We start from the raw sequence: 19677 nt of genomic DNA on the forward strand, positions 1-19677 counted from the left end.
CCTCCACTGACTGAGCCAGCCAGGTGCCTCCTATTTTTTTTTTTTTAAGTAAACTCTACCCCCAACATGGGGCTTAAACTCATGACCCCAAGACGCTCTACCAGACTGAACCAGCTGGGCACCTCAAAACTGTACATTTTTTTATTTACAAAGATTTTTTTTAATGTTTTATTTATTCTTGAGACAGAGAAAGACAGAGCATAAGCAGGGGAGGGGCAGAGAGAGAGAGAGAGGCACAGAATCCGAAGCAGGCTCCAGGCTCTGAGCTGTCAGCAGGGCTCGAACTCAACAAACCGCGAGATCATAACCTGAGCCGATGTCAGACGCTTAACCGACCGAGCCACCCAGGCGCCCCACATTTTTTTACTTTTTAATGTTAATCCTGCTTGTGACTCCTTTACTGAGGAGTCTGGTCTTTCTTATATCTGGAAAATTCTCAAAGACACAATCTCTTCTGCGATGTCTTATTGGATTTCCAGTGATGGTATTTTTTTTTTTTTTCATTTTTAGAAGTTCTTAAATAAAAATATGTCAGACTCTTCTCAACATGTCGGTTGATTCAGTTAATCTTGTGGTGGGGCAGGTATTACACGAACCCTCATTTTGCAGATGGTAGGGATAAAACAGAGAGGGAAAGTAACTTCCTCATGACCGCGAGGACTAAACAGGAGGGAAGTGAGACCAGTGGTCGGCTCTGCTGTCTAAGACCTTAATCTCCTTCGCTGAACACCTGCTCAATGCACCTGTCCTTTCAAAGTGTCCTGTCCCTTCCCTGCTGCTTCTGTTAAGCACCTGGGGTGGGGGGCCGCTGGCCCGGGGTCAGTGTTTACGTTCGTGTCTTGGCTGGGGGATTCAGGTACTGGACTAAGTTTGGACTCCTCACCACGCCCTCCTCCCCCACCCCCACCGGCCCCTAGGAAGCGGTACCTCCGGCGGCGGGCGGCTCTGGGACAGCTGAACACCATCCTGCTGGTGGCCCGTCCCCTGCTCTGGAGGTGGCAGAGACGGCAGGTGCAGCTTTTGGGTGGGGCAGCTCGGGGTAGAAGTTAGGCCTCCTTGCTGGTCCGGCTCTTCCCATTCCCCGCTGCCTGCTGTAGGCCGGTGCCTCCTGGAGGTCGCTTCCTTTATCCCTGCCCGTCCTCCAGAGTCTGACTCTCCCCTGTCCGTCTGGGGTGCCTTCCTATCCCCTCCAGGCCTTCCTTAGGGCCTGCCAGCTCCCCTCTTTTGCCTGATGATTCCAATGTGAGGGCCATAAAAAAGCTCAAAGGTCAGTGTCCACATACTGCTCCCCTGGGGCCCCTCCCTGGATGGACTTTGTCCCCTGGGATCATTTCTTCCTGCCCTCTCCTCAGTGTCCTGGCAGACGGGCAGCGACGCCCACAGCACTAAGGCTGGTGAGGGCCCTGGAGGGCCGGTGGCAGGTGGCCGGCCCCTTGGGGTCTGTGCTTGTTTCTCTGCTGGGGGCTGGTGGGGGCAGCTGAACTGCCGAGGCGGGGAGGAGCTGCTGGGAGGTTTGAGGAGACTCCTCCCCGGGACCTCAGCATCTCCTGCGTCTCCCCGAGCAGCTTGGGCGTTGGCGTGGTTGGCACAGCAGGAGGACCTCCGAGAAAGCGCCAAGCATGGTAGGTGGACTGGAAGCTTGAGGGCGTCCGCTGGGTTATGAACCCACTGAACCTGGCGTGGCTCAAGGGAGAGTGTGGGGTCCCAGCTGAGCCACCGTGGCTCCTAGCTCTCAGGGCATCCTACGCACCCCCTAAGAAGAGCCCTGGGCTGCCCTATTTTCCCTCCGTGGGCTCCTGGGGTCTTATTTGTGTCCAGGATCAGAACCCTCGGTCTTTGGAGATGTTTATAGTCCTGGGGTGAGGAGGGACGCTGGGTCCCCGTAGCCCCTCCCTTAGCACCTTGTCAATTGCTCCTCTGTGCCAGGAGCTGGGACGCTTGGAGATCCCGGCTGAGCTGGCCGTCATGCTGAAGGCGGCAGAAGGTGAGTTTTGATTAGTGTCACTCTTGCCGTGACCCCTCTCCCCACCCGGTCTGTCTGCACTGTGGTGGCTCTGACCCCACGGTCCCTCCCCGTGATGCGTTTGGCTCCCCTGAGCTCCCTCTGCCCCAGGGGCTGGGGGCTGATGGTGAGTGGGGGAGGCGGTGCCACAGCCCGGTGCCTGACCTGGTATTTCGGCGCCTCCCCGTGCTGTCCCCAGGCCGTCAACATGTTTTGGCTGATAGCATCACGGAGTCGATGCCCCCGGAAGTGCCTGTCCGGCCCAAGCTGACCCTCCCCCCCGACATTGACCAGTTTCCGTTCTCCAGCTTCATATCCATTAGCTTTCAGGTGGGTTCCCAGCCCTCGGCTCTTCCCGGCTGACCCCCACGGCTCCCCAGATGTTAGCCCTGCCAGGCAGGGGCTGTGTCTCTTCTTCCTTCTCCCCTGCAACACACCCAACCTCTCCTGTCACGGGAGTGATGGGTGTGGCTGCACTTCTAGGAAGACTATCCGTTGAACCTAAACGGCTAGCCCTCTAGTGTCACTTAGATCCACGGTGCCTCACCTTTGTTACCCCTGTGGCATCCCCCCGCCTCTCCTGTTGAGGTCCTCTGGTTAAAGCGTGTGTAATGACGAGGCAAACGTCTGGGCTGCAGTGCTGGATACGAAACAGGATTCGAAACTGCACATGGAGTATGATCCCAATCTTGTTGACAGTGATAACAGGTGTGGGAGGGTGATGTGTGTTATCTATGCATAGAAAGTAAGACTAGAGAGACTAAAATGTCAGCTGTGGTCACGACGGGCAGTGAAATATTAATGGTGTTTTTTTATTCTTTATCCTTTTCCATGTTTTCTGAGTTTCCTGCATGCACGGGTGTCAATTTTCTAACCAGAAAGAACAATTAAGATGCACGTTGCAGGTGGTTTTCCTGCTGGGCCCCCTCCGCCCTGAGGGCGCTCCCTCCTGCGGGCTCTGCGGGGGGGGGGGGGGGGGGGGGGCTGTCTGTCTCCAGCAGGTCAGCACAGACCAGCACCTGCTCAGGCACTGTCACCCTCCTTGCTTGCAGGAGCCATCCCTGCCCCACCCTGGGCAGCCACTGACCAAGCCCCTGACCCAGCTGGTCGGGGAGAACACTCAGCATGCCCTGGATATCAACAAGGTGGTGAGTGGCACATCGGGGAGGGGACGGGGTGAGCCGGGCCCTGGCTCCCAGGTGCTGGCTGAGCACAGGGAGGTCTGCACATCCTGCGCTCGTCCCCGCTCTGTGTCTACAGCTGCTGCGGCTCCTGGGGGACGGGTCCCTGCCCTCCTGGCAGGAGCAGACCATGGGCGAATACCTGGTGCGACAGGGGCAGCGCCGACCGGGGCTGCGGGACGAGATCTTCAGCCAGCTCGTGGCCCAGATCTGGCACAACCCGGACGAGCAGCAGAGCCAGCGCGGCTGGGCCCTCATGGCCATGCTGCTCAGCGCCTTTCCCCCAATGCCCACCCTGCAGAAGCCGCTGCTCAAGTAAGGGGCCTGCCACGCGGGGGCCCGGTGACCGGGGTCGGTGGGCTGCCCACCCCCACGGCAGCCACGTGCTGTCCCCACAGGTTTGTGTCCGACCAGGCCCCCACAGGCGTGGCAGCACTGTGCCAGCACAAGCTCCTGGGGGCCCTGGAGCAGACGCGGCTGGCCCCCGGGATGGCACGCGCCCACCCGCCCACCCAGCTCGAGTGGACAGCCGGACGGCGGCGGGGCCGCATGGCACTGGACGTCTTTACGTTCAACGGTGATGCTCACCTTCCGCTCTCCAGCGGCACCTCCTGTGACCCTGATCTCCCTTCTGTCCTGCTCCTGGAAGCCCCGTGGGGACAGCAGCCCCTTCCTGTCAGGGAGGACCTGCTGCCGCTCACGCGGGCCCCCCACCCCTTGTCCCTGCAGAGGAGTGCTACTCAGCCGAGGTGGAGTCCTGGACCACGGGGGAGCAGTTCGCTGGGTCTATTCTGCAGAGCAGGTACTGGGGCCCGGGGTGGGGAGTGTGGCCAACGCTGACCACTGTCCCCATCCTCCTGTGTCCCGCCAGGTGCCTCCTGCAAACCCAGGGCCAGAGCCTGCTCCCCCGAGGAGTGAGGCTGGGTGGGGGTGGGTACGTGGAGGGGTAAGTGGGCTCCATAAATAAATGAGCACGTCAGAGCCGATGTAGAGGTAGAAGGCTGTGAGGTGCAAATGAAGGAGAGCCGTCTGAGGAAACCCAGTTCCCAACCCAGGTTCCGCCAGCCACCTCCTTTTGGCCCGCACTCAGGTCCTTGCCCCTTCCCCGGGGGGTCGTCTTCCTGGCTGACCACTGCCTCTGTCCTTCCCAGAGGCCTGGAGGTGCCCCCCCGTGGCTGGTCCGTGTCACTGCACTCCAGGGACTCCTGGCAGGATTTGGCTGGCTGTGACTTCGTGCTGGACCTCATCGGCCAGACTGAGGACCTGGGGGACCCCGTCAGTCCTCGCAGCTACCCCATTGCCCCCCGTGGCTTGTAGGTGCCGCCCAGCGCCCCTGTCCCCAGCCTGTTCCTGTCTCAGATCTGTCATAGGTGACCCCCCCGTAGCTACCCCATCACACCCTGGGGTTCATAGGACCTGCTACAGGGCCAGCCCCCCTCCAACCTAACCTTCTCCCACGACACGGGGATGACCCCCCACAGCGGCTTCTATCCCTTGCCTCAGCCGGGGCACCACCCCCATCCGAGGCACCCCCTTAGCTGGGCCCTCTGTCTCCTGCAGACCTGAGGACATCCCCCCCGCCCCTGGCATCCAGGCCCCCTCACTGCCCCCAGATCCACCTCCGGGTCCGCCCCCAACACTGTCCAGCAGGAGCCACACAGGTAAGGCAAGAATGGACACGGTAAGGTTGGCACGTGATGGGAATGGGGGTGCAGGAAGCCCCATGCCCTAGAGTGACACTAACCCGCCTCTGGCCCCACAGCCGAGTCTCAGGTCTCAGGGAGTCTGGACGGCTTCCTGGACCACCTCTTCGAGCCGGTCCTCTCCCCAGGCCGCAGCGTGAGTGTTCTGCACGCACACCCGACCCCCACCCGCCCCTGCCCCACTCCGATGCCTCTCCCATCTCTCCCAGGGCTCCAGTTCTGACCCCACGGCCTATGGCCTTTGTCCCTTCAGGATCTGGAGCAAGGCTGGGCTCTGAGCAGCCGCATGAAGGGAGGGGGCGCCATTGGGCCCATGCAACAAGGCAGCTACCCCATGGGTGAGTGCAGGGCTGAGCACCTATCGGGGTCTCCCCAGGCAAGCATGGCCTGGGACCCCGCAGGAAGCACCCGTGGCCCCTGCTCTTCTTGTTGTCTGGGGCTGGAGGGAGGTGGTCGTTGGGCCTAGATAGGAATCGACCTGGGAAGGCCCTGTGCCCTCAGTTTACCCAGGGATGATGCAGATGCCCGGATACCAGCCGGCCATGATGCCTGCAGCCATGCCCATGATGCCGGCGGTGGGCGCAGTCCCTGCCATGCCAGGTAAGGTGGAATCCCGGGTCCCTTCTCGGGTAGGAGCCGGAGGAAGGGAGGTCCGGCCAGGGTCCCGGAGGGGACGGTGGGCGGAGGGCCGTGAGCAAGCTTGGCACTTGTATGCCACTTGCAGCCATGGTGGTGCCGCAGCAGCCGCAGCCGCAGCCCCTGCTTCCCGGTGTGGACCCGAGGCAGCTGGCGGCCCAGCAGCAGAACTTCATCAACCAGCAGGCGCTGATTCTGGTGAGGGTGGGCAGGGCCCGCAGATTGCCTCGTGGGGACAGGTCCGCGGGGCAGAGCCAGACCGGCTCTCACCGGGCCCACTGCCCCCTCCCGCTTCAGGCCCAGCAGATGACCACCCAGGCCATGACCCTGTCGCTGGAGCAGCAGACGCATCAGCGTCAGCGCCAGGCAGAGGTCCAGACCCGTGGAGCTGCTGCACCGACCTCACCCCCAGCCGTCACCCCCAAGCCCAAGAAGCCCCTGGTTCCACGGGAGGAGCCGGAGCAGGAGCTGGAATCGGTGGGTGCTCGTCTGAGGGTGAAGAGCTGAGGCCAGGCAGGTGGCACGGCCTGGGGTGGAGACAGCGGGCTCCAGGACTGAGTGGCCGGGAGACCCCACGGGAGCAGGAAGATGAGGAGAAGATGCCCGGGGCCCTGGCCCCAGAGATGGGGTGGGGGTGCAGGTGCTGGGAGAGTGGCGTCTTGGCTGGCCAGGCTGCTCCTTCACTCCCCCTTCCCGCCCACAGGAGAACTCCCAGGAGCCCCGAGACAAGCCCCGGAGGCCCAAGAGCTTCCAGCAGAAACAGGACTTTTTCCAGAAACTGGGTGAGGGCGCTCGAGGTGGCAGGCCTGTGCAGAGACCCGTCCGCCCCAGCCTGTCCAGGGCATGTGGGGCACATTCTCCTCCCCTGCGTCAATGTAGCCTGTCCAGGAGGCCGATGGGCAGGCCAGGTGGAGAGTAATAGGGCCATCTGGGGCACTTTCAGGGCAGCAGCAGATCAAGGTGAAGACAGTGAAGCCGCTGGCCAAGATACAGATCCCCCAGGAGGAGGAGCAGGACGAGGAGCAGGACGAGGAGGAGCCCAGAGCAGGTGGTGGGGAACACGGGGGGTGGGCAGGGCCCGCCCTGTGGGTGTGCACAGGGTCTCACCTGTTCCTTCTCCTCCTGGCCAGTGCCATCCCCTCCTCCTCCCCCTATAGTGAAGAAGCCACTGACACGAGGGGGGGCCAAAGCCGCACGAGAGGCTGAGGCTGAGCCGGCCCAGGAGGCGGGGCCTGGTGCCGATCCGGAGCCCGCACAGGACAGAGACCTGGTCCGCAGCTCGGACCCCGCGCCCCGACGGCGGGCAGAGCCCAGCAGGGAGATCCGCAACATCATCCGCATGTACCAGAGCCGCCCGGGTCCTGTTCCTGTGCCAGTGCAGCCATCCAGGTGGGTCCCGGGGGTGACCAGGGCTGCCCACTCCCCAGGGAGTCACCCTGTGGACTCGTGACCTCTTACTTCTCTCAGGAGGCCCCCAACGTCTTTCATGAAGAAAAACAACCCCAAGGATGAGGCTCTGGCTAAGTTGGGGATCAGTGGTGCCCACACATCCACATCGGTGAGGCCCTATCCTGTCCAGGGCATGGCTTCTCACCTTGGGAGTCAAAGGCTCTCTGGGGTAAATTTAGCCTCACCCCTAGAGCCAGCTGTGCAAATTCTCTGTGCCTTCTCCAGGTGCTGTCCCCCAGCCCAAAGAAGGGCCCCCCGCCACCTGTGGCCCCTCGACCCAAGGTCCCAACACAGCTTGGGCCCTCCAACTCCATCAAGGAGGACCAGGGTCTGTTTGGCCAGACTCCGCCCACTGCCCATGCACCCCCACCTCCTCCAGCGCCCCCACTGCCTGGGGAACCAGGGACCCTTTCAGCGGAGCCCCGTGGTGAGGAACCTCTTGTCCCTCGGTGGTGGGCTTCGTTGAGACGGCTGGGTTCCGAGCGGCCTGTCAGCACTCACGGCTGAGGTCGGCCGCTCGGGGTGCTCAGGCTTCGGGACTTTGGAGCCCCAGCTTCCTCATTCCCGTCCAGGGCGGGGCCCGGGCACTCCTGGCGCCCATGTGGCCCTGAGGGACCGTCACAGGGTGGTGTCCTCAGTACAAACCTGGCAGCTCCATCAGGAATTTGGTGGCCCTGCTGACCTGGTGAAGGACAGCAGGGAAGATGAGGGCTGGAGACGGAGGCAGGAAATGGGACATGGGCAGGACGGAGGCAGCAGAGGTCGAGTGGGCAGAGCCCTCGCAGGGCCCCGGGGAGGTGAGGGTCTTCTGTCCCCATATCCCTGCCATTCGGGCTCTGGCAGCTCCTCGCCTGAAGCTCTCTGGCCCTTCCCTCTGCCAGGCTTGATGGAGCCCATGGGGGACCAGGGGGTCTCCACCCAGCTGCTCGTGCCCTCTGGCAGCGTGTGTTTCTCCTACGTCGGTGCGCCCTGGAGGCTGTTCCTACGCAAGGAGGTGGGCGCGGGGGGTGGGGGGCTGGCCGCTGCGGAGGGGTGGCAGGTGGTGGGCGGGGGCCCAGCGTCTCCCCACACACGAACACTGGGGCTGCCTCCCCACAACCCACCTCCTCAGGCCTGCTTTTCCTTCTGGGTCTGAGAGGAAGTGGGGGGGCCGAAGAGGGGCACCGTTGCCAACTCTTTTCCATCCCCGTGCTCTCCGACAGGTGTTCTACCCCCGGGAAAACTTCAGCCATCCCTACTGCCTCCGGCTCCTCTGTGAGCAGGTGAGGGCCCGGGCCACCTGCAACATGGACAGACAGACTGCTCCTGCGTCCGGGCCAGGTTACCGTCAGTGCAAGAGGCAGGAGAGCAGCAGTACTGATGGGGCAGGTGCTGTGTTTCGAGCCCTGCCTTTATTTAACCTCCCTAAGAGTAAGGACCACTACTGGCCTGTAAGGAGGATGCGAAATCGAGCGTATATAGTCCCCAACATGGGCTCCGGCACCCGGCAGACGCTCCCCGATGCTTCTTTGCCACCGCTGAGTGCTCCCAGGACCCTAGCTCTTCCCCCAAATTCCAGAGCAGCCTCCCCCAGGTTCTGTTCCTTCAGGGGGAATTTATCTCAGGTGACTGAGGAACGGCAGCCCGCTCATGCAGGTGGCTCATGCAGGTGGCCGTGGGGAGGCGAGTGGGAGCTCCAGGTAGAGGTGGCCCTGGGCTCAGAAGTCCCGCGTCCCTCCCTGCTCCACCCATGCCCATGGGGCTCTTTAGCTTTTCCTCCGCATGTGGCTGCTTCCACGGTGAGCTCTGGCTTGGGGATCTGGTGGTGACCACCTGGCTCTGCCCCCCAGATCCTGAGGGACACCTTTGCCGAGTCCTGCATCCGGATCTCCCAGGATGAGCGGCACAAAATGAGAGAGCTACTGGGTAGGGTCCAGGGACCCTGGAGTTGGGGAGCTGAAGAGCTGGAGGGGGGGGAGAAGACTCTGGGGTCCCCCTGTGAAGGAGCCTGAGGACAGTCTGGGGCCGTTCCTGCCCACAGGAGACCTGGAGGTGGGCCTAGATTCGCTCAGTACCACCGAGGACAACGTCAAGAAGCGCATCGTGGTGGCCGCTCGGGACAACTGGGCCAATTATTTCTCCCGAATCTTCCCTGTCTCGGTCAGTGAGGCTGAACGTAGGGCTGGGGATGGCAGTACCACAATCTGGCTCCTAGCGTGGCCTGCGTGGGCCTTTGTGGCAGGGATGAGAGCTGGGGGTGGGGTGGGCACAATGGAAGGACCCCCCGGGGGCATCTTGGATGGCGGTGGGGAACCGGGAGCCTGTCACCTTCCTTCCGGGCAGGGTGAAAGTAGCAATGACGTGCAGCTGCTGGGCGTGTCCCACCGGGGGCTGAGGCTGCTCAAGGTGACCCAAGGCCCCAGCGTCCACCTCAACCAGCTGAAGACTCTCTGCTCATACAGGTGAACCTGGGCTGGGGGCGGGGCTGTGGATGGCCCCCGGGGTGAGAGGGCTCCCAGCTCATGCCTCCACCTGTGCACAGCTTTGCTGAGGTGCTGGGCGTGGAGTGCCTGGGCGGCTCCACTCTGGAGCTGTCACTAAAGGCTGAGCAGCTGGTGTTGCACACGGCCCGGGCAGATGCCATCAAGGCCACGATTGAGCTGTTCCTGAGTGAGCTCAAGAAGGCAAGCGCAAGCTGGGCAGGGGGCTGGGTGGGGGCAGGGGCTGGTCAGCGGAGCTCCCTCAAGCCACCAGGGGTCCTCGGAACTCTGGAGTGCCGGGGGGGGGGGGGGGGGGGGGGGGGGGGGGGGGGGGGGGGGGGGGGGGGCGGGCGAGGCCAACAGGGGGAGCAGGTGAGTCGGGCAGGACCGGGGCTACAGGCAGCCTGGCTCCCTTACCTGCCCGCCCTCTTGCCTGCAGGACTCTGGCTATGTCATCGCCCTGCGAAGCTACATCACCGATGACCACAGCCTCCTCAGCTTCCACCGTGGGGACCTCATCAAGCTGCTGCCAGTGGCCGCTCTGGAGCCCGGTATCCTTGGGGGGGCAAGCAGGGTGGCTGGCTCAGGGAGGGGCTGAGAGCCTCTGAGGGGCAGAGGGGCCAGGCGGGTGAGCCACCATCCTTGGGTGCCTTCCAGGCTGGCAGTTCGGCTCCACCGGGGGCCGTTCTGGACTCTTTCCCGCCAACATGGTTCAGCCAGCTGCTGCTCCAGACTTTTCCTTTTCGCCAGAGAGGAGTGGCCGGCACATGAGTCAGCTGCAGCACGGAGAGCCGGGGCTGGCTCGGTGGGAGAGGGCCACGGAGGTGAGGAAGATTGGGGGGAGGCGGCAGGGGGAAGGCGAGGCCTAACTAGGAGTCGAGGAAGCAAAGGGCTTGATTGCCCCTGAGTGGCCAGGTCCACCTGCCGCCTGGCAGGTGGTGCTTGGTCTGATGCTGCCCCTCTGCCCTCTCCCAATTTCTTGCCTGGTCTCCTCAGCAAGGCTGTGAGCTCCTTGCGGGCAGGGCCTGGGCCGTATGGCCTTTGTGTTCCCTCGCAGCGTTGGAGTGGTCCCCTAGAAGATGCTCAGTAAACACCTCTTGACCCTCCTGGTGGTGTGCTCCCTCCAGCTGCTCTCCCTGGGTTGGGCTGGGTGGGGGCTGGCCATGGCCTCTGGACAGGCCCGTGGGCACTCGGGTGGCATGAGACGCCCTGTGTTCCCAGCGCCATGCCCACCCCCGGAGCCGGACACACAGTGACAACTCCGAGGCCACCAGCTCGACCCACTCTGCGGCCTACCTCTCTCTGTCCACGGAATCCCACAACTACACCATGCAGGAATTTGCCCTGAACCACTTCCGGAAGCCTCAGACCTTGTGAGTGCCCCGGGCCCACCCTTCTGCTTGCCCATCCTCAGTCTCCCTGAAGTAGGCCTTCCTGCTCAGAGCCACCAGGCCCGTGCTTTTAGCACTCTCCCTACACAGCCTGCGATGGGGGGGAGGGGGGGCAAGCAAGCAGGGCTGTCTTCCCCTCTGCCCCCTCAGGCTGGACCAGACACATGGAGATGCTAAGAAGGCCATGGCCAGCCTGGTGCAATACACCAAGGTGAGGGAGACAGGTGGGGAGGAGTCGGGCCAGCGGATCTGCCCTCTGGCCCCCACAGACCCCCAACCCAGTCTCTTTGGCCGCAGGCTCCCATACAAGAATCGCTCATCAGCCTCAGTGATGAGGATGCCAACAGGCAGGCTGTGGAAAGCTTCCAGGGTGAGTGGCCACAGCGTCCTGTGTCCCCATATCCGTGGTGCCTTGGACCTAGGTGCCAGGTCTCCTTCCCTCCTCGAGTTTGTCAACTCAGGGAAGCTCACTGGTGGTTACTGTACCTCAGAGCCCTCACCTCCTTCTACACACACCCAAGGAGTGGTGGGTCGTGTATGGTCTGGACAGACAGGCCGCAGTATGTCCAGCTGGCTCTGGGCCGTATGCAGCCACAGGTGCCCACGGCACCCCTCTCTCTCAGAGCCCTGTCTGCTCATCGCTGATGTGGAGATTGCTCTGCTCTGCCTGGCTCCCGTGCATTTTCGAGAGCAAAGCAGGAGACGATGGGGAAGCCCTGTCTGGTGACAGGAGCCAGGGCCAGGCCCCCCACCCAGCTCACCAGCTTCTCCTCCTGCCTGCAGTTCTGATGCAGTTCATGCAGGACCAGCCCAAGCCCCGGGGCAAGAATGAGTCGGAGCTCCTTTACGAGCTGCTGAGGGTAAGCAAAAGCTTGTGTGCCGAAAGCTGGTTGGGGGGTGGGGGGGCGGGTACTATGTGCCCGAGGGTCTGTTCCGGTCTTCATGCCCGGGCCTGAGTGGGTTCCCCTTTCCCTTGGCCACTAGTCTTTCAAATGATCCAAAATTTACTGAGTCCCCATTACATGCTGGGGACATGGCCGTGAACCAAGCAGGCCAGGTCCTCACAGAGCTTACAATCTGGTGAGAGAGGACAGTCGCAAAACCATGACACAATGTATCCAAGAGTTCAAAGTGCTGTGGGGAATGACACAGCAGGGAAGGGGCTGCTACAATGCAGAGGCTTGGTGACAAGGTGACACCGGAGCAGCGATCTGAGGGAAGCCGGGGAGAGAGGCACGTGTGCATCCGGGCAACACATGCAGGCGGAGAGAGGGGCAGGGGTGACGGTCCTGATCAGGGCGAGTCTCCAGCACCAGCAAGGCCAGCATGGCTGGAGCCCAGCGAGCCAGGTCAGGGTGGAGGATAAGGCCTGGGAGGGGTGGCAGGTCCAGGTCATGGCAGGCCATGGTAGGCTATTACTGGCACTCTGATTTCTCAAGAGGAGGGGCACTCGAGGAGGTTGCAGAGGGACTGGCTTACACTTTGAGAAGGCTCTGGCTGTTTGCCACCCCTCCCAGGGGGGTGTAAGGGCCAGAGGAGGTTATGGCCACGATCACCAGGTGAGGGCGGTGCTGCTGGCTGAGCCCACAGGTAGCAGCAGAGGGGAAAATGCTCAGAGCAACAGGGTTTGCTACGAATTATATGTGGGGTGTGACAGAGAGGGGCCAAGGGTGTCACCGAGGCCCTGGGCAGAGCAGTGACCATCTTCAATACGAAGGCCCGAGGGAGGAGCAGATCTGGGCTGGTGCAGGAATGTTTTGGGCATGTGAAATCTGGGGTCCACTCTTCCAAGCAGGGGGCCTGGGTTCAAGGGAGAAGTCTAGGCTGGAGGCAGGCACTGGCAGACAGCAGGTGGGAGCAGCTGAGATCATCAGGGCGCGTAGACAGAGGCCCGAGGGCACGGTGTTCCCTAGAGGTCAAGGATGAGGGGAGCCAGCAGAGAAGACAGGGCCGAGCATAGCCCATAAGCAGACGAAAACAGTGATTTAGAAAGTGACCACTCGGGCACAAGCTGTGACAAAGGCCAAGAGCTGGCCGCCTGCCCGTGGCCGTTAGCAGGATTTCTCCCTGACTTTAGACCCCATGCCACCCTGCCCCCACAGCTGTGTCGGGAGGAGAACCTCAGGGATGAGATTTACTGCCAAGTCATCAAACAGGTCACAGGACACCCTCAGCAGTGAGTATGCTGAGCCAGGGGGAGCAGGGAGGACCAGCCCGGTGCTGAGGCCGGGATCTGGCCAGCCTGAAGCCCAGGCTCTCTGCCCTGCAGGGAACACTGTGCTCGTGGCTGGAGCTTCCTCAGCCTCCTCGCAGGCTTCTTCCCCCCGTCGACCACGCTGATGCCCTATGTGACCAAGTTTCTGCAGGACTCAGGCCCAAGCCAAGGTGCCTATGGGAGGGACTTCCAGCCTGGGGTCTCAACAGCTTGGCGAGGGGTTTGGAGATGCCTGTGACCCCAGCCTGCTTCCCCTCTGCAGAGCTGGCCCAGAAAAGCCAGGAGCACCTCCAGCACACAGTCAAATATGGGGGGCGCCGGCGGCTGCCCTCTCCGGCTGAAATTCAAGCTTTCCTGGTACTGGGGGGGAGGGGGGGTACAGGTGGCTGGGCATTTTGGGACTCCCTGGAGGGGGATAGGAAGCTGGGGCCTCTGGCCACTGGAAGACTGACCCTGCAATCTGTCTTGGCAGAAAGGGCAAGCAGTCCGCCCACTTCTCATTCACTTGCCCGGGGGTCTGGATTACAAAACCAGTATCCAGACTTTCACGGTGAGCATGGGGCTGCTGAGGAAGAAGGGCTGGAGGAGATGGGAAAGCTGTGGCATCGGGACCGCCCCCCCCCCCAAGTCCCCTGCCCCCCCATGGCCCTGTCTCTGTGCCCAGGTGGCAGCAGAAGTGCTGGAGGAGCTGTGCCGGCAGATAGGCATCACTGACCCCCAGGAAATGCAGGAATTTGCCCTCTTCCTCATCAAAAAGGAAGGTGAGCCCCTTGCCTGGGGAGAAATCGGGGGGGGGGGGCAGGCTGGATTCCAGGAGGTGGCTTACCTGCCAGCTCTGTGCCCGTGAGCGAGGCAGGTTCCCACGCTGGGGCTGGCAGGCCTGCGGGCAGGGTTGACCCTGGACGGCAGGGCAAGCTGTGGACCTGGGTTCCCCACTCAGGCGAGCTGGTGCGGCCCCTGTGGCCCCACGAGTACCTCAACAGCGTGTTGGATCAGGACGTGAGCCTACACAGCCGGCGGCTCAGCTGGGAGACCCAGCTGCACTTCGATCACCCCACCTACGTCACCACCCACTACAAGCAGGTCAGCTGCCACCCCTGGCCCCCGCCCAGCCCCGGGCAGCAACTTGCAAGCGAGCCCCTGCCGGGGTGAGGGACCTCCAAGCCTCCCTCCCCCGAAGAAGAGATGGTGACAGGACCGAGCTCGAGCCCCAGGAGCCAGCACCGAGTGGGGGCTTTGAGGCACAGCTGTCCCCTCCCCTCACTGCTGTCCCTCCTCAGGTGCTGCGGGACTATCTCCAGGGGAAGCTGTTGGTCAGTCCCCAGGCAAACGCCCAACTGGCCAGGCTGGCCGCCCTGCAGCACCGCAGCCAGACCCAAGAGGACCGGCTGTCAGAGTGAGTGTGAGGGTGGCCCCACACCTCCCGTCACCCCTCATCCCTGCCGGTGCCGAGGCCCACCTCAGCATGCGCCCAAGGGCCTCTCCTTCGGCCCCCCCACCCGGTCCTCCAAGGCCAAGGCCGCTCAACTTGCACCTTCCTGGCCTCAGTGTGATGGGCCTGGAGTAATGGAGGCTGTGTACACCTGACTTCCCCATCCCAAGCTCCTCAAGGGCAGGGCCCAGACGTCATTCGTAAGACCAGATTCCCAGCCTCACCTGCCTGTAGTAGCCTTGCTCGTTTATTTAGCACCTGCTGTGTACCCAGCCTCGACTGACCAGTCTGTGTCGTAGGCAAGACCTGTTGGCTTACTTGCCAAAGCCGCTGCAACGGTTAGTGAGCACGTCAACCATAAAGAACCTGATGGAACAGGAGTTGAAGTGGATGCAAGCATGCAGCTCCCAAGAAGCACAGATCAGCTTCATTGGTGGGTCTGGGGCCCTGGGGGTTGTGAGGGCCAGAGCAGGAGACCGTGAAGGGAAGGGGTGAAGGTGCAGGGCAGCTTCTCTACCTGCCCTGCCTCGCTCATCCAACCTGGAGGCCGTCGGGCAGGTCCCAGGGCCACAGTGACCAGAACTCCTCTCCCGGCCCCTCCCTTCCCAGAGGCTGTGAGCCAGCTGCCCCTCTTTGGCTACACCGTCTATGTGGTGTTGCGGGTCAGTCAGCTGGCCCTGCCCGGACCCAGCCTCCTGGGACTCAACCGCCAGCACCTCATCCTCATGGACCCCAGCTCCCAGGTGGGCCAAGCTCCCGCCCTGATGCTGGCCTGAGCACCTTGCGCCACTCTCCCACCATCCACGGTGACCCCTCCCCTGAGAGGGTCCAAGCTCTGCTGTCTCTACTGCCCCCAGAAACTGTACTGCTCCGTCGCCCTGAAGGACCTGCAGAGACTCCACCTGCTGAGCCCCCTGGAGAGCAATGGGCCCCCTGGCCTGGAACTCAACTACGGCTCTGCCGACAACCCCCGGACCATCTGGTTTGAGCTGGTGAAGGTGAGCGGCCAGGGCCTCCGATGACATCCTGGGAAGGCAGCGCACGCGTGACCCAGGCCTGGCGTGGGGTGGGGGTGCAGAGCGGGGAGCCCTGTCCTCATGTGCCTGTGCCCCGGCAGGCCCAGGAGCTGAAGCACACCATCGCCTTCCTGAAGGACAGCGGCACTGCTTCCAACTAACGGCTGGCCTCACCCAAGAAGAGGGGGAGAGGGGAGGAGACGAGGAAGGGGCCCCTCCCACATCCAAGTCTGACTGGGAGGGTCTCCCTTGGGTGCCATCAGGCCATTTTGGTTTGGACTCCACTCCCCCACCCCCGGCTGTTCTGGAACCTCCCACAGCACGGAGCTCCTGGCCCACGTGGAGGCCATGAGGCAGGAGCTACTACGGTGACATCAACTGGGAAAGAGAGTAGCAAGACTCCCCCCTGGGGGTTCCCGGAGTGGGGGCTGCAGGAACTTGCTTGGGCAGCTGATGCTGCCTACCCTGGGGGAGATGCCCGTATGGCGCCAGGCCCTGGCTCAACACCAGAACAATCCCAGGCCTGGGAGAAGCAAATGCTGAGGAAATAAAACTCCCAAGAGAAAAAGGCTGTGTTTGTGTTTGGCGGGGGAGAGGTGTCAAAACCAACAGGACTTTTATTTCTCAGGTACGTCTCAGTCCGGCCCGGCCTTCCTGACCAGGAACTGAGCAGAGCGCAGGGCGCGGAGGCTGCCCTTCTCCTGAGCTCTGCACCCAGGGCCAGCCTGGAAGCTGGCCTCGCAAGGAAAGGGGGGAGTGGCCCAGGACCTGAAGGGGCCAACGCCTCAGACGGGTGGGCTTCGCCCTGGCTTACAACTTGTTAATAAGAGGTGGAGGGACCACGCCTTCCTCCTGTTCCCCTGGCAGCAGCGACACCGCCCACTACCTCCTAACCTGGGGATCTGGCTCAGAAAACCCAGCCAAGAGAGGAAGGGAGGCTAGGAGGAAGAAGACCTCAGATTTTGCAAGCAGAAAGGTGGCTGGCCTCTGGCCTCCGACCTTGATTTAGGAGGCATCTGGGGCCATCTCCAAAGCAAGCATGGTTGGAGAGGGGAGGGGCCCTGAGCAAAGAGGATGCTCCTGATGGCTGCGGGCTTTCCACCTTCCCATTCCTGAGCGAGGCCCAGGTTGGCCCCCGGTTGAGGCCGGAGGAGCACTCTGGCCCTAGTGGGCAGCAGCCGGTCATCTCTGTGGGTCACACAGGCCGTGCCAATCAGCTTCACTCTCGCACCGGGCCCGGCCATGGAAAAACTGCTTGATGAAATGCTGGGCCTCTTCCTTTACTACAGATTTGAGAAGGGGAACATGAGGGCCAGTCCCCTCCCCACCACCGAGTCCCGCAAATGCTCCCTGGCCTGGTGATGCAGGCACTCACCGCTCTTTCCGGGAGGAGTCTTCTGAGTCAGCGAGTGTGAGAGGTGGCGGGCGAAGGCTTTAAACAATTCCTGGAGGCGGAGGGTGACAGGAGCAAAGGGTGCAGACCCCTGCCCTGCCCCCACCAGTGGCCCATAGCCATGACCCAAGGGCAAGGCGGACCCAGGGAAGCAGGCAGCCGGCCTTAGGACCTAGCCTGCTTCCGCCCCGCTTTGTCCTGGCTATAGGTAGGACCTGTCCTGCGCCCAGGTATCCCAGGCCCAGGAGAGGGCAGAATCCACCCACCTACCCTACCTTGGATGCAAACTTGCCCTCCTTGTAGAAAGGGGTCAAGCATTTGACCACAACATTTGCAGCCTCTTTGAGGGAGATGCCAGGGACTGGGAGAGGACAGGAGCCTTGGGCTGTACGGTTCAAGGTGTTCTGACCGCTGGCCGAGATGCTGTCCTCAGCTTCAGCTAAGATGGAGGCGTTGGCCGAGAGGCAAGGCCTCTTCTGAGCCTGGTTCTCTGGGCTCTCCTGTGCAGGACCCAAATGGAGCATCACTCTCGGGCTCCCTGTCACGGCCCCTCCCCTCCTTCTGGAAGACTGGGCCTCCGCATCTGCTGGCTCCCTCCAGCCCAGCCCATCTAACTCTGGGGTGTAAAAAGAGGGAGTTTTCCCCAAATCCCTAATCGGGAGAACAGAGCAGACACCAGCCTGGTCTGTAGGCCTCTTCCCCTGTGGTCTCATCCCTGTCAGTACCTGCTGGGTTCTGGGCCGCTTGCCCGTGTGTGTCTCCTTTGTGGGGGTGGGCTGGCCTTCAGGGGACCCCTGGTTTCTGGGTGGGCAGGACCTGGCCAGGGAGGAGAGCAGGCGTCAAGGGCTCCAGGCACCAGCTGCACCCTCAGCTCAGCTGGCCCAGCAGAGCACACCCTGGCCCAGGGCTTCAGAGATCCAGTTAGCAAAAGAGATTCCAAAGAATTTCAGAACTATCAGAGCCCTTACCTTGACCTCTCACTGGTGCACTCCTTGGTCTGGGGGGATGCAGCCAAACACCCCAGGGCTCCATCCTCCCCTGCACACTTCTCTGGGACTGCCGGGGGTCCCCGCATTCCCTCACGGGAAAGGCTGGCACCTCCTGTCCCTGGTGCTGAGGTGAGGGGAGACGGGCTCTTGGCCCTTTGGCAGAAGCGGGCGATGTTCTGAGAATCTTTGAGGGCTGCTGCGGCTAGGAGCTGCTGCTTCTTGCTGGCCCGGGCCTTGGCAAGGGGACCGCCCTTAGAGGGACTTGTCGCCTTCCTCTCAGGGGAGGACCCCCCACAATGAGCACTGCTTCCAGGGGCCTCTCCTCTGGGCCTCGGGAGGCACTCACTGCAGTCCTCACTCTGGAGGCTGCGGGGCTGGCTGGGGAGCTCCCGCTCACCTCCCAGCACAGGCTGGGGGGCTTGCTTCTCGGCCCGCGTCTTCTCCATCAGCTCAGTGGCCGTCTGGAATGGGCAGGAGCCTTTGGGAAAACCAGCTCCCACTCGCTTGGGTTTCAGCTGTGAAGAAGAGGAGAGAGGGTTCTGACCACCAGGTCCTCGAGGACACGCACGGGCTGGTCTGGAATGGCTCTTGGGAGCGGAGGAGGGAGAAACCAGGCAGGACACTGCTAGGGGGTCAGGCTGATGAGAGAAGATCTGTGGGGGCTGCAGAGGTACAGCTGGGAGGGCAGGGAGGCTGGAGGGCCTGCCCCAGGGTGCCTAGGGCCGGGGTTATGGCGCCCAGAGAGGGCCAGTGGCCATACTGTGGCTGAGGACAAGGGGAAGTGATGCCTTTCCCAGACCCAGGTTTGGGGTGGATGCCAGGACACCACTCACCGAGTACACTTGGGAGGCCGGCCGGATGTCATACTCGGTGGGCTCTGGGGGCTGGGCCTGGGCATTGTGACTTCTGGTGTCGCCTCCCACGTCATAGAGCTGCCCCTCCTTGGAGGCTCTGTGGATCTCGGCCACCTGAGTCATGGACAGGTAGGGATGCCATGGCACCCACTAGCTCCTGAAAGCCCCAACCCAGGCTTTCCACAGGCGGGATTCTGGGGCCTGTGGCTGAAGGTCACTGGACACTGGACAAGTTCTAGTCCTCAAGGGGTTGGCTAGAAACATCTTCAGCTGGCAAAGACAGGAGGTCAGGCTCCCCTGTGTATGTGGCTGCCTTGCAGGGGGCAGGCAGACAGCCTGGGAAAGTAGAGGGGCCACCTCTCCCACCCTAGCCCATAAGCATACCCTGCCTGGGCCCACCTTCTTTAGCACGCTGGCCTTGTACAGGTTGGCCACCTTGGCATTTCGGAACATCTCATATTCCAGCTCCACAGCCCTGGGCTGGAGATCGGGTCTGAGGGTAAGAATAAGCATAAGGCGTCAGGGGGGCCTGAGCCCTCTGTCTATTGAGCTCCTGCTGGATTCCATCTGGGGACCCTGGAGATGGCTTCACGGCCTGGTGGGACTGGCCTTGGGCACAGGGATTCCAACCCGGACTCTGGGTACCTTGTGGCTTACTGCCCTTCAGCAGGCGCTAGCAGCCCCTTAGTCCTAGCTAAGCCTGCCCCCTGGTGGGGCAGTGAGACCTGCTGCCACTGGGAGCAGGATGCATCACGATCCGGGGAGGGGGTAAGTAAGCCAGGAGGGATGGGGGCTCTTGTGGTCTGCAAAGGAACAAGGCTCGGAGAAGCCTCCTAGGCCTCCGTGACCTGAGACACTCACCCATCAGCGGTCCCTGTGACCTGGCGATTACTGCTCAGAGCCTCTTCCAGAAGCCCCAGGCAGTGCTCACGGGCCTACACAGGGGAAGGAATTTTG

General features: G+C 62.4%; 2 protein-coding genes across 2 annotated transcripts in view; one reads left to right on the forward strand and one right to left on the reverse strand.

Annotated features, from left to right (window-relative positions):
* The window catches only part of MYO15B (myosin XVB), a 31247-nt gene extending 15195 nt beyond the window's left edge, over window positions 1-16052 (forward strand). The window contains exons 22-64 of the mRNA XM_045044182.1: window positions 918-1011; window positions 1566-1622; window positions 1927-1984; window positions 2202-2332; window positions 3055-3150; window positions 3263-3498; window positions 3582-3760; window positions 3913-3985; window positions 4335-4496; window positions 4744-4844; window positions 4946-5022; window positions 5140-5224; window positions 5388-5486; window positions 5611-5720; window positions 5820-5999; window positions 6226-6304; window positions 6466-6570; window positions 6653-6911; window positions 6990-7080; window positions 7197-7398; window positions 7853-7965; window positions 8174-8233; window positions 8801-8876; window positions 8992-9110; window positions 9294-9412; window positions 9493-9634; window positions 9870-9981; window positions 10088-10254; window positions 10652-10803; window positions 10972-11032; window positions 11119-11191; window positions 11605-11681; window positions 12924-12997; window positions 13091-13206; window positions 13299-13393; window positions 13509-13586; window positions 13701-13797; window positions 13977-14119; window positions 14317-14432; window positions 14768-14901; window positions 15078-15211; window positions 15326-15466; window positions 15586-16052. Of these exons, the coding sequence (XP_044900117.1) occupies window positions 918-1011; window positions 1566-1622; window positions 1927-1984; window positions 2202-2332; window positions 3055-3150; window positions 3263-3498; window positions 3582-3760; window positions 3913-3985; window positions 4335-4496; window positions 4744-4844; window positions 4946-5022; window positions 5140-5224; window positions 5388-5486; window positions 5611-5720; window positions 5820-5999; window positions 6226-6304; window positions 6466-6570; window positions 6653-6911; window positions 6990-7080; window positions 7197-7398; window positions 7853-7965; window positions 8174-8233; window positions 8801-8876; window positions 8992-9110; window positions 9294-9412; window positions 9493-9634; window positions 9870-9981; window positions 10088-10254; window positions 10652-10803; window positions 10972-11032; window positions 11119-11191; window positions 11605-11681; window positions 12924-12997; window positions 13091-13206; window positions 13299-13393; window positions 13509-13586; window positions 13701-13797; window positions 13977-14119; window positions 14317-14432; window positions 14768-14901; window positions 15078-15211; window positions 15326-15466; window positions 15586-15645 (4933 nt within the window). The 3' untranslated portion in view covers window positions 15646-16052. The remainder of the gene's footprint in view (window positions 1-917; window positions 1012-1565; window positions 1623-1926; window positions 1985-2201; window positions 2333-3054; window positions 3151-3262; window positions 3499-3581; window positions 3761-3912; window positions 3986-4334; window positions 4497-4743; window positions 4845-4945; window positions 5023-5139; window positions 5225-5387; window positions 5487-5610; window positions 5721-5819; window positions 6000-6225; window positions 6305-6465; window positions 6571-6652; window positions 6912-6989; window positions 7081-7196; window positions 7399-7852; window positions 7966-8173; window positions 8234-8800; window positions 8877-8991; window positions 9111-9293; window positions 9413-9492; window positions 9635-9869; window positions 9982-10087; window positions 10255-10651; window positions 10804-10971; window positions 11033-11118; window positions 11192-11604; window positions 11682-12923; window positions 12998-13090; window positions 13207-13298; window positions 13394-13508; window positions 13587-13700; window positions 13798-13976; window positions 14120-14316; window positions 14433-14767; window positions 14902-15077; window positions 15212-15325; window positions 15467-15585) is intronic.
* A 3-nt stretch (window positions 16053-16055) lies between these two features.
* The window catches only part of RECQL5 (RecQ like helicase 5), a 35758-nt gene continuing 32136 nt past the window's right edge, over window positions 16056-19677 (reverse strand). The window contains exons 13-20 of the mRNA XM_003997154.5: window positions 19582-19655; window positions 19120-19213; window positions 18700-18834; window positions 17846-18381; window positions 17603-17693; window positions 17153-17377; window positions 16860-16929; window positions 16056-16767 (exon numbers count right to left, since the gene is read on the reverse strand). Coding sequence (XP_003997203.1) covers window positions 16667-16767; window positions 16860-16929; window positions 17153-17377; window positions 17603-17693; window positions 17846-18381; window positions 18700-18834; window positions 19120-19213; window positions 19582-19655 — 1326 coding nt within the window. The 3' untranslated portion in view covers window positions 16056-16666. The remainder of the gene's footprint in view (window positions 16768-16859; window positions 16930-17152; window positions 17378-17602; window positions 17694-17845; window positions 18382-18699; window positions 18835-19119; window positions 19214-19581; window positions 19656-19677) is intronic.

The sequence above is a fragment of the Felis catus genome, chromosome E1 (genome assembly GCF_018350175.1).
Source record: "Felis catus isolate Fca126 chromosome E1, F.catus_Fca126_mat1.0, whole genome shotgun sequence".
Lineage (NCBI taxonomy): Eukaryota > Metazoa > Chordata > Mammalia > Carnivora > Felidae > Felis > Felis catus.